The sequence below is a fragment of the Rattus rattus genome, chromosome 8 (genome assembly GCF_011064425.1).
Source record: "Rattus rattus isolate New Zealand chromosome 8, Rrattus_CSIRO_v1, whole genome shotgun sequence".
Classification (NCBI taxonomy): Eukaryota; Metazoa; Chordata; class Mammalia; order Rodentia; family Muridae; genus Rattus; species Rattus rattus.
In genome coordinates, this window is record NC_046161.1 from 14,871,639 (window position 1) to 14,885,107 (window position 13,469).

Genomic DNA, 13,469 nt, shown 5'->3' on the forward strand with positions numbered 1-13,469 from the left:
AAATAATATTATAGAAGCAATTAATTGTATTTTTCACAATAAATGTTTATGAAACCTATGTATACATCACATAAGCAAATGCAGTATTTGTGACTAAGGTCATGAGTACAGACCTGATATAAACACCCAGTTCTGTACCACCGCTACAATAGGTGTTAAATATTACATTTATGTATAAATTAGCATAATATATTTTATGAAAAAATTAAATGTCAAATTACCCATTGAAGTCTGTATCATTGGTATCAGTTAATAAATTAATCTTTCTGTATTTATCTATGACACACAATGCTAAAACTATGAGTTTTAAGCAAATATTTTCTTCTATGACGTAACAAAATGAATTGTTCTTAGATAGTCAAAATAACTATTCAATCATGAGATGTCTAGAGAACTCTAGAAAAGAAAGGAAACCACAGAATATAGTTTTAGATTGTAAGTTATTTGTGAATTTTAAAAGAGTGAAATAAAAAGACAGATATTTGTTCTCATTAAAAATCCCCACCCTTCTGGTTTAGTCCAGAAATCCAAGTTCACTAGAAATGTTCCATTAGAGTAAACACACTACCCTACTGATATGTTTCCTCAAGGCTACCTCCATGTCTCTGTTCCTCAAGCTGTATATAAAGGGATTCAACATTTGAGGGACTAATGTACACATCACATAAGCAAATGCAGTATTTGTGACTGAGGTCGTGAATGCAGAGCTAATATAAACACCCAATGCTGTACCATAGAATAAGGAAACCACTGAAATATGAGACCCACAGGTAGAAATTGCTTTATACTTTCCTTTCACTGAGACCATTCTAAAAACAGAAGAGGCAATTTGAGTATAAGAGAAAATTATTCCAGAGATTGGAATGCCATTAAGTATGACTGTTGCAAGATATATGAGAATATAATTGACTAGGGTGTCAGAACAAGCTAGCTTGATGACTTGAGCAAGTTCGCAGAAAAATAGGGGAATTTCTACATTTGTGCAGAAGGACAACCGCAACATCATCAGACCAAGCAATCCACTATTCACAAGACTAATAATTAGAGATAATAGAATTAGTTGACCACAGGTTTGAGAACTCATGATCACCGTGTAGTTCAGGGGATGACATATAGCAACATAGCGATCATATGCCATTGCTGAAAGAAGACAACTTTCAAAACTACAAAAAAGCAAGGTAAAGCAGATTTGTGTAAGACAGCCAGTATATGTGATGCTCTGGTCCTGTGCATGAATGTTCACCAATGTCTTTGGAATGATTGTTGTGCTTAAGCAGATATCATTAAAGGATAGATTAGAGAGAAATATGTACATGGGAGTTTGGAGATTGGATTCAGTGCTGACAATCAGAATGATAAGCAGATTTCCCAAGATGGTTAACAAGTACATGGAGGTAAACATGCTGAAGATGAATGGCTTCAGTGCTTTATCATCTGTTATTCCCATAAGAATGAATCCTGAAACATCCGTTTGGTTTTTCGATTCCATTTTATGGGCGAATCTGGTGGAAATATGGAGAGAAACCAAATGTGGTGGCAAAGAACAACATTTAACTATGTTAGATATATGTCTGTTCTCTGTTATATTTCTTATGAACTATTAATATTATGGTTTTTATCCTACAGTTTAAATCATATTCCAGGTGGTTTTGATGTACAATAAATCATGAGGAAGCATGCATTTTCATCTGAACTCTAAAATCTGGTGGATTTTGTTTGTTTGTTTGTTTGATTTTTTTCTCCTAGTCCCTCTATCATTGCCCTCACTCTTGTTTTTACACCGTTTATTTATTTTTATAAATTAACTTGTTTTTTGAGTTGTTCTCAGCACTAGGTTTAAACATCATAGAGTAATATGGATTTTAAAATTAGAAATATCCATTACTTATATGATAAAAAGAAAAGTAAAAAGTTATGAATACTTAAGCCTAAAATGTTTATCAAATATTGACTTGCTTCTCAGACATGATGGTGTCATGTCAAATTATTCTTTTTACCACACTTATTTAAAGATGTTTTTAGGAAATCTAAGATTTCCTTGTTAACATGAAAAAAATACAGTGATTGGAGTAAGGGTTATAGTTTTAATTATATGATTGTGCAGCTGACTTTTTAACCAATGTCTGTTTATGTATTTGATGCACACATAAGCAATATTCTTGGATTATAACTAAGATATCCATGTTATCTTTATAATTTTAAAGTTTTTACTAGAAAAATGTGTAGCCTTTGCATTTATAAGACAGTCTACTCACAGTAATTAAGTTAGGTTAAATAACTGAAATATTTCCTTTCTGGTACATCTGAACATCTGAACAAAGAATAGAAAATTATATATATATATATATCACTTATATTTCAAACTCATGACACTTCCCCATGAAAAGACAACTCATAACCTTTGGAAGTCAATTTCTAGGAGAAATTAGGGATGTTACTACTAGATTATCTGCTAAGCTATGTGAAAATATTCCAGTAAGAGAAGGGAAAACATGGCTTTTCAGTTTTAAAAAACTTAAAGAATGGAATGAAGAGTATATTACAGATCTTTGAAAAGGAGGTTAAAGAATTGAGATTCTCAGTCTTTAGGAAATATAAACTTTCTAGGTAATTGTTAAATGTTATATTAAACAACAATCAATTTTATTTATACTATAACCACTATGCTAAAATAAGACACATGTTCACTGTAAGGATGTGGATGCTAGCTAGCTGTATGGCAAGACAAGGATATTACAAGATATACTACATGATTTAATATCAAACATAGAAATTCTCAATGTAATCCATAGTCCAGCACATACTTTGTGAATGGAGAAAATCATTGATAGGAGAAACATACCTGTAGAGTAGGGAATTTATGCATATAATTGATCCAGATTTTATGGGCTGAAAATGTAAAGTGTTAATTATATTAAAAGTAATCTGAAACAGAAACAATGAGACTATTTTATAACAAGAAATGAATAAAATAAAGTGATCCATTTAATTGCTAAGTGTTTATTATTCTCATGCCAACATTTTTAACAGTTTTTGGTTTTGTTTTTGTTTCTAACATGGAATTTAAGTCATCATAGAGTAATCAAAAATAAGTAATGTATTTGAGAATGGGAGGACAGTAAATAGAAACAGAACTTTGGTATATTAATCATTGTAAGCAGAGATATATTCAAAAGTAGAAATACCTTTAGGAATTATGGACTAATATACAATTAACATATAAAACTAAAATGAATTTAAACAAAAGAGGATAAGAGATGATGGATCATTCCTAATGTCATTATCTAAACTTTAACTGATCGACTCTAGATGACCTGTTGATGTCAAAGAACTACATGTATTGACTTACTTAGATATTGAAGTTGGAAGATTTGTCTGAGACTGTCTGAGTCCTTTCTCATTTGTCAGGTAGGATCCTTTCTAAGAGTCATAGGTATCTGTTTATGACTGTGGCAGGTGTTTTGCAGGAGGCTTGCACAGGCTGAATTCTATAGTCTTTGCATCTCCAGAGAGCAAATTTCCAAATGTCCTCATTAAATCCAGTATATCACTTTGTTTATGATCCCAGAAGCATATTTCCTTAAATACCATTAATAAAGTAAGTTCAAGAAGCCTATCTTTCAGCTCCTAGAGGTTTCATTGTATTGCACCACTTTTTGTATCATTTCAACTAAGAACTATTTTAAATAGCTTGCATGCATGACACATATTATCTCACCAGTACATTAAAATATTTCTTGTATTTAAAGGACATTACCCAGGTAAAGATAACAGAACATTTTATTTCTATCTCACAAGTAAATTGTGGCCTATCACAATGTGGGTATCAGAGATATAATTATGAATAACAGCTATTTGTCATCAATAAGTTATATGTGAGAAAAATACTTTCTCTGAAAATCCTTTTTATTTTTATTGTTCAGTGCTGACTTTAGAAAATACACATAAAGTCATTTCTTTTTTTTTTTTTTTATTAACTTGAGTATTTCTTATGTACATTTCGAGTGTTATTCCCTTTCCCGGTTTCCGGGCAAACATCCCCTTCCCTCCCCCCCTTCCTTATGGGTGTTCCCCTCCCCACCCTCCCCCCATTGCCGCCCTCCCCCCGACAGTCTAGTTCACTGGGGGGTTCAGCATTTCTATTATAATTTTATTTTTTTGTATTTTAGTTCAATCTTTGTGACAAAATCTTTTGTAACACAGTCTTTTACCTCTCATGTAACCAAAGCTGAAATTGAATTTCTCATTTCTCACCTCAACTTTTCAAGTGTAGAATAATAGCCATATACCATCATTTAAAACTTCAAAGTTTTAAAAGTATTACTTTCAGTGAATTCAACTTTTCAAGTGTAGAATAATAGCCATATATGTTCATTTAAAACTTCAAAGTTTTAAAAGTATTACTTTCAGTGAATTCATTTCTAACTCAATGTCTATTTTTCTTAACATGATGGCATTATTAATTGAAAATATAATATTACTTAGAATTATTTTATATATTTGCATGGCTCTCTACCATGTAAAAAACAATGAAGTATGTGTTCATTTTAAAAATATTTAAAATATTAATCTTAAAATCACACATTCTTCAGGGCTCCCAGGAGACTTGCTGCAGCCAGGGTAACAGTCTGCACGTCTCCCAGGAGATTGGCTACAGCTAAGGCTACAAATTTCCTGGGATATCTGCTGCAACCCAGGGACACAAAAGGCAGGCTCCAGACAGAGACAGCCAGACCAGCTAACACCAGAGATAACCAGATGTTGACAAGCAAACACAAGATCACAAACAACAGAAGGCAATATACTTTGATAGTGTCAAAACCCAGCTCTCCCTACATAGATATCCCAATAAAGCTGGAAAGCATTATGCTGACTTAAAATCTCATCTCAAGGAGATAATAGAGTCCTTTAAGGAGGCTATCAATAACTCACTTAAAGAAATAAGGAACATATAATTAAACAGGTTGAAGCCCTTAAAGAGGAAACAAATAAATCCCTCAAAGAAATACAGGAAAAACAAATCCAAATAGGTGAAAGAGTTGAATAGAGTGGTTAAAGGCCTAAAAATGTAAGAAGAAACAATATGAAGCCATAAATAGATGCAACCTTTGAGATGAAATATCTAGAAAAGATGTCAAGAGGTCAGGATCACCAACACAATAAAAGAGATGGAAGAGAGAATCTCAGGTGTAGAAGATACCATAGAGATATTGGCACAATGGTCAAATAAAACAAAGAGCATAAAAATTCCTAACCCAAAACATCCCAGAAATACAGGACACAGTGAAAAGACCAAACTAAGAATAATAGGAACAGAAGACTGTGAAGATTTCTAGCTCAAAGGGCTGGAAATCATCTTCAACGAAATTATAGAACATTTTCCCATCATAGGAAAGAGATCGCCATAAAAGAACAAGAAGCTGGTCTCCAATCTCATAGGTAGCAATGAATAGTCTAGTAAGAGCAGCAGTGGAAGGGGAAGCCCTTGGTCCTGCCAAGACTGAACCCCCAGTGAACATGATTGTTGGGGGGAGGGTGGTAATGGGGGGAAAATGGGGAAGGGAACACCCATAGAGAAGGGGAGGGGTTGGAGGATGTTGGCCCGGAAACTGGGAAAGGGAATAAGAATCGAAATGTAAATAAGAAATACCCAAGTTAATAAAGATGAAAAAAAAATACAAGAAGCTTATAGAATAAAAAATAGATTGGACCAGAAAAGAAAATCCTTCCATAACATAATAAGCAAAACAATAAATGCACAGAACAAAGAAAGGATATAAAAAGCTGAAAGGGAAAAAGGTCAAGTAACATAAAGGCAGACAAATTATAATTATACCAGACTTCTCGACAGAGACTAAAAGCCCAAAGTTCCAAGACAGAAGTCATTCAGACATGAAGAGAACACAGATGCTAACCCAGGCTACTATACCCAGCCAAATTATCAATCACCAAAGATGGAGAAATCAAAACATTCCATGACAAAACCAAATACAAACAAGATACATCTACTAATCCAGCAGTACAGAGGATTCTAGGAGGAAAGTTCCAGTACAAGAGTAGCTACCACGAGGAAAAAAAAAATTAATCACCTTAGAGCAAATTCAAAAGGAGGGAATCACATAGACAGTTCTATCACCACCAACAAAAATAACAGGAACTAACAATTATATGTTTTTGATATCTCTCAACATCAATGGAACCAATTCTCCAATAAAAAGACATAAGCTAACAGACTGGATATGCAAACATTTTGATGCATTAAAGAAACACAACTCAATGTCAGAAACAGTACTTCAGAGTAAAAGTCTGGAAAAAAAAGTTTCCAAACAAATATTTCCAAGAAACAAACGGAAGCTGCCATTTTAATATCTAAGAAAATAAACTTTCAGCCAAAAATTATCAAACAAGATGCCGAAGGACACTTCATATTCATCAAAGAAAACATTCACCAAGATGAAATCTCAGTTCTGAACATATACACCCCAAATGCATGGGTGTTTACATTTATAAAAGAAACTTAACTAAACCTCAAAACAGAAATAGTACCTCACACAATAAAAGTGGGAGACTTCAACACCCCACTCTCATCAATGAGAGATATAGTAGTGAACCTAATAGAAGTTATGAACCAAATGGATTCAACAGATTTTATATATATATGCTATATAATATTTATATTATATATTACTGTTATATATTATTATATATGCTATATAATATTTTATAGCATATACAATAATATATAACAGTAATATATAATATATAACAATAATATATATTATGTATAATATAAACCATTTTACCCTAAAAGAATTTACCATTTTCTCGGGGCCTCATGGTACCTTCTACAAAACTGACCATATAATTGGTCACAAAAAAAGGTTCAACAGATACAAGAAAATCATATTAATCCCATATATTCTATCAGATCACCATGGACTATGACTTGACTTTAATGACAAAAAAAAAAAAAGAAATCCCACATACACATGGAAACTGAAGATTTTGTACTCAATGATAACTTGGTCATGGAGATAATAAAGAAAGAAATTAAAGACTTTCTAGAATTAAATGAAAATAAAGACACAGCATACCCAAACTAAGGGGACACAATGAAAGCAGTGCTTAGAGAAAAATTCATACCATTAAGTGCCCTCATAAAAAAATTGGAACGATCCTACACTAGCAGCTCAACAGCACACCTGGAGCCCTAGAACAAAAAGAAGCAAACACACACAAGAGGAATAGATTGCAGTAAATAATCAAATTCAGGACAGAAATCAACCAATTAGAAACAAAGAGAATGATACCAAGATTCAACAAAAGCAAAACCTCATTCATTAAGGAAATCAACAAGATAGATAAGCCCTTAACCAAACTAAGTGAAGGACACAAAGACAGTATCCAAATTAAAAAAATAAAAAATTAAATGGAAGGCATAATTTAGCAGGAAATATTAGAAAACACCAACCCACACTATTGCCTGTACCATCAGGCCACATGTCATCTGTGAGTGCTCTCGTTATGGTCAGCCAGACTCTGCAGACTCTTTGACCCAGAGCAATCAAAACATCTTCACCTGACTTGCTAAATTCCCAATTTCCATCACACACTACACTGGCTACATTCTGTACCCTGGTGGTCTTGCCACCATGGCTAGCCCCAGCAGCAACCACCCTTCTTGTGCCCATGACGGGTTGCTGGCATGCCAGCCCCATGTAATTACTGCCTCCTATGGTTATAGTCATAATTCTCAGTAACCCAACAAAATCAAAACTCTAGAAGCTTGTAATTTATCAATCAGATTTACATCAGTAAATTCGCACCCTACAAAATGTGCACACAGTAAACTCAGAACCAATTGATATTGATATAACTTGCACATGTACATAAGATAAATTGTCCTGCAGTAATCCATCTATTATAAGATATTTTTAGCTACTTGTGGCTTGCTAAAGCCACACAGATCTGGGTTGTCTTTCTCCTCCATCTTGGTTCTTCTCGCTCCTTCTTTCTCTCTTTCCTGCCTCTCAAAAACCCTGTGCCCACCTTACTTTTTCACTGCCCATTCACAGGCCTTGCCTTATCTTGTACTTGTTCTCACCTGGATATATACATCAATGTACAACATAACAACAGAAAGTAAGGAAATTAAAAATATCTGCATATCATATTACAAAAGACTTTGCTTAAGAAAACTGGAAAATCTAGATGAAATGGATAACGTTTTAGACAGATACAATGTGCCAGATGCCATATGCCATAGTATCATCTATGTAAACTATCTGATGCAATCCCATATCCTCTAAGGAATGAAAAGAAGTCATTACAAACTTTCCAACCATAAAAAGCCCAGGGCCAGATGGATTTAGTGCCGAATTTTACCAGATCTTCAAAGAAGAGATAATACTAACACTCCTTGAACTATTCCATAGAATAGAAACAGAAATTATGCTACTTGATTCATTCTATGAAGTCACAGTTACTCTGATACCTAAATCACAAATAGTACTTAACAAAGAAAATCTCAGACCAATTTTGCTAATGAATATTGATGCAAAAATACTAAGTAAAATTCTGACAAACTGAATCCAAGAGCACATCAAATTATCATTCACTAGGATCAAAAAGGCTTCATCCCAGGCACTCAGGGATGGTTCAATATAGAAAAATTAATGCAATCCAGTATACAAACAAGCTCAAAAATTCACTTGATTATGTCATTAGATGCTGAAAAAGCATTTGACCAAATAAAACACACCTTCATGTTAAAAGTATTGTAGAGAGCAGTAATTCAAGAGCCCTATGTAAACATAATAAAAGCAGTATAAAGCAAACCATCAGCCAATATCAAATGAAATGAAGAGATACTTGAAGCAATCCCACTGAATTCAAAGACAAGACAATGTTACTGACTCTTTCCATATCTGTTCAATATTAGTATTTAAAGATCAAGGGGATGCAAATTGGGGAACTCAAGTTTTTACTACTTGGAGATGATATGATAGTATGCAGAAGAAACACCTCAAAGTCTATGAGAGAACTTCTATAGCTGACAAACAACCTCAGCAACATGGCTGGATATAAAATTTACTCAAACAAATCTGTAGCTTTCCTTTATATAAATGATAAAGATATTTAGAAAGAAATTAGGGAAACAACACACTTTTCAATAGCCAAAAATATTATAAAATATCTTGATATGACTCTTACCAATCAAGTAAAAAATCTGCATGACAAAAACTTCAAATCCCTAAAAAAAGAAATCAAAGAAAACTCTGGAAGATGGAAAATCTCCCATGCTGAGGAATTGGTAGGATTAACATAGTAAAAATGGCCATCCTACCAAAATCAATCTACTGATTCATCACAATCTTCATCAACTCAGTACTCAGAGACATGAAAGCACATTTCTCAATTTCATATGAAAAAGCCAAATTACTAGATAGAGAAAACAATTCTTAACAATAAGACAATTTCTTCCGTGACCACAAGGTGCACTACAGAGTGATAGTGATAAAACAAATGGTATTAATATGGAGACAGATATCAACCAATGGAGTAGAACAGAAGAGTTAGAAATGAGGCCACACACTTATGTACATTTGATCTTTGACAAGAAGTCAAAAACATACAATGGTAAAAGAAAGCATCTTCAATAAATGGTCCTGGTCCAATGGACAGGCTGTATGTAAAAAAATGAAAATAGATCCATATTTATCACCTTGTACAAAACTCAGTCCATGTGGATCAAGGACTTCGACACAAAACTAGATGTACTGAATCAAATAAAAGAGAAAGTGGGAAAGATCTTTGAACTCATTGGCACAGAGAAAAATTTCCTAAACAGAACTCCAATGGTTTAGGCTCTTAATATGAACAATTGATAAATGGGACCTCATGAAACTGAAAAGCTTTTTTAAGTCAAAAGACAATCAATAGGACAAACTGGCAACTGACAGACTGGAAAAAGCAACTTTACCAACCCTACATTTGATAGAGGGCTAATATGCAAAATATGTAAAGAACTTAAGGAACTAACCACCAAAAACAAATATACCAATTTAAAAATGGAGTAAAGAGCAAAACAGAGAATGACAAAGAAACACCTAAATGGTTCAACATCCTTAGTCATCAGGGAAATACAAATCAAAACGACTCTGAGACTCCACCTTACACCAACCAGAATAACTAAGGTCAAAAATTCAGGTGACAGCAGATGCTGGTGAGGATGTGAAGAAAGAGTAATACTCCTCCATTGTTGGTGGGATTGAAAGTTTGTACAACCACTCTGGAAATCAGTCTGGCAGTTGCTCAGAAATTTAGACTTTGTACTACTTGAGGATCTGGTTACACCAGTCCTGTGCATATCTCCAAGAAGTGTACCAATATATAACATGGAAACATGCTCCACTATGTTCATAGCAGCCTTGTTTTTAATATCCAGAAGCCAGGAAGAATACAGATATGCTTTGGCAGAGGAATGGATACAGAAAATGTGGTACATTTACACAATGGAATACTACTCAGCTACTAAAACCAATCATGAAATTCTTAGGCAAATGGATGGAACTAGAAAAATATAATCCTGAGTGTTGTTACCCAGTTACAAAAGACCATATATTGTTTGCACTCACTGACAATTGGATATTAGCTCAAAATGTCAGAATAGCCAAGATACATTTCAGAGACCACTTGAAACTCAAGAAGGAAGTCCAAAGTGTTCAGTTCTTCTTAGAAGAGAGAACAGAATATTCATGGGAGTTAGAGGGTGGGAGGGAATTGGGAGGAAGAAAGAAGGAAGAGTAGGAAAAGGTGGCAGTATCAGGTATGAAAGGAAACAGGGATGATGTATAGAGGGTCAGGAATTTGAACAAAGGTGTGTAGCAATGGGGTATGGGGACCTGGAGGTAGCCATTAGCAAGTCCAGATGTCAGGAAACCCAGAATTTCCTTCGAACCAAAAGGGATTAGATTAGCTTAAATGCCCAAAAAAGGAAAGGAAAATCTGTAGAGACCTTATCTAGAGGTTAGGAGAAGCCCCTGTTTGGGGGTTGGGGCCATGCACATATCCCCAAATTTTTAAACCAGAATTACTCCTTTCTAAATGAAACACAGGGACAAAGTGTGGAGCAGAGATTGAAAGAAAGGTCATCTGGAGACTGCCCCACCTGGGGATCCATCCCATATACAGACACTAAACCCAGATACTATTTCTTGTACCAGGAAGTGCTTGCTGACGGGAGCTTGTTATAGCTGTCTCCTGAGAGGCTCTGCTAGATCCTGACAAATACAGAGGCAGATGCTTGCAGCCAACCTTTGGACTGAGCCCCGGGTTCACAATGGTGGAGTTAGAGAAGGGACTGAAAGAACTGAAGGGAAACATGTTACCTTTAACCATTCTAAGCCAGATGAGTACGTTTTTGTTTTCTTAGGGCTCCTCTGACAAGTGGACAATGCAGTGGGTGCACCTTTTTCAGAGGTGCCTGGATGGATGCTTGAATAGAAGATTTGCCAGATAGACATTGTGCTGTCAAGAATTTTACCATTAAAGTGCATTATGTAGCAAAGAAAAAAAGAAGTGAAAGGGTTTGTAACCCCAAAGGAAGAACAGTGGTATCAACCAACTAGAAAGCCCCGGCACCTCTTCCGGAGCTCCCGGGAAGTAAACTACCAATCAAAGAGTACACATGGAGGGACCCATAATTCTAGCCCTATATGTAGCAGAAGATAACATTTCAATTGATCCTGTGAAGGCTCCATTCCCCAGTGTAGGGAAACACCAGTGCAGTGAGGAGGTAGTATGTGCATCAGAGGGGAAGCACCCTCATAGAAGCAGGGGGAGGGGGAATGGGATAGGTTGGTTCCAGATGGGAAACGAAGAAAGGGGATAACATTTGAAACCTTAATACATAAAACATCTAATTAAAAAATAACATTGTTTCCCATTTGTCCCGTAAGTTTAAGTATGTCGTACCTTCAATTATAATGAATTCTAGAAAAAAATTTAATTTCCTTCTTTATTTCTTCGACACAGTTGTTTTTGAGTAGAGAGTGGTTCAGTTTCAATGAGTTTATAGACTTTCTGTTGTTTCTATTGTTGAAGTCAAGCTTTAATCAATGGAATTTGGATAAGATGCAAGAAGTTATTTCAATTTTCTTATGTCCATTCAGGCTTGCTTAGTGACCGAGTATATGGTCAATTTTCAAGAAGGTTCTCTGAGGAGCTGAGAAGAAGGTATATTCCTTTTAATTTGAGTGAAATATTCTGTAGATATCCTATAGGGCCATTTGGTTCACAACATGTTTTAGTTTCAATATTTCTTTGTTTAGTTTCTGTCCTGATGGCCTATCATTTGGTGAACGTGGGGTACTGATGTTATTCACTATTATGTATGTGGGTTGATGTGTGATTTAAGCTTTAATAGTGTTTTTATGTTTAATACTGATTTTATCAATGTGAGAGTCCTTTCATTTGAGACATAGATATTCAGAACTGAGATGTTACCCTGGTGAATTTTTACTTTGATGATTATGAAAGGTTCTTCCCATCTCTTTTCATTAATTTAGGCCAAAAGTTCATTTTGTTTAATATTAGAATGTCTCCTCCAAGTTGCTTGTAATATTTTTGCTATCCTTTAAATCTTATATAATGTCTATTTTTGTGGCTGAACTGTGTTTCTTGTATGTACCAGAATTATGGAACCTATATTTACATCCATTCTGTTATCCTGTTTCTTCTTCTTTTTTTTTTCCCGGAGCTGAGGACCGAACCCAGGGCCTTGCACTTGCTTGGCAAGTGCTTTACCACTGAGCTAAATCCCCAACCCCACCCTGTTTCTTCTTATTGGGGAACTGAGTCCACTGATATTGAAAGATATTAATGACAAGTGATTTTTATTTCCTGTTAACTTAATTTTGTTATCATTAGTGTGTTTGTGTGTACTTTCCTTGTTTTTACTGGTGTACAATTATTTATTTTCTGTTTTTCCTAGAATGTAGTTATTCTTCAGTAGGGGTTTTTCTTCTGATTTTTTTTCTGTAGTGCTTGGTTTTTTGGTAGATATCGTTTGAATTTGGAATTGTCTTGAAATATCTTGATTTATCCGTCTATGGTGATTCAGAGTTTTGCTGGGTATAGTACTCTTGGTTGGTACCTGTAGTTTTTTCAGAGGTTGCACGATATATGTACAGGTCCTTCTAACTTTTGAGTCTTTGGTGAGATTTAAGTTGTAACTTTGATAGGTTTGCCTTTGTATGTTACCAGGCCTGTCCCCCTGCTACTTTTTATATTTTTTGTTCTGTTAATTTTGTGTTTTGATTATTATTTGCTAGGAGGATTTTCTGGTCCAGTATAATTTGTGTTCTACATGCTTGTTGTATGTTCATAGGCATCTCTTTCTTTAGGTTTGGGACATTTTCTTCTATAATTTTGTTGAGAAAATTTTCTGGGCCTTAGAACTGTCATTT

General features: G+C 34.6%; 1 protein-coding gene across 1 annotated transcript; it reads right to left on the bottom strand.

Moving 5' to 3' along the window:
- Nucleotides 1-550: 550 nt before the first annotated feature.
- LOC116907354 (olfactory receptor 7G2-like) lies at nucleotides 551-1,489 on the bottom strand. The gene has a single exon (XM_032910287.1). It carries the CDS (start codon nucleotides 1,487-1,489, stop codon nucleotides 551-553), a length of 939 nt encoding a protein of 312 aa, XP_032766178.1.
- Nucleotides 1,490-13,469: the final 11,980 nt, after the last annotated feature.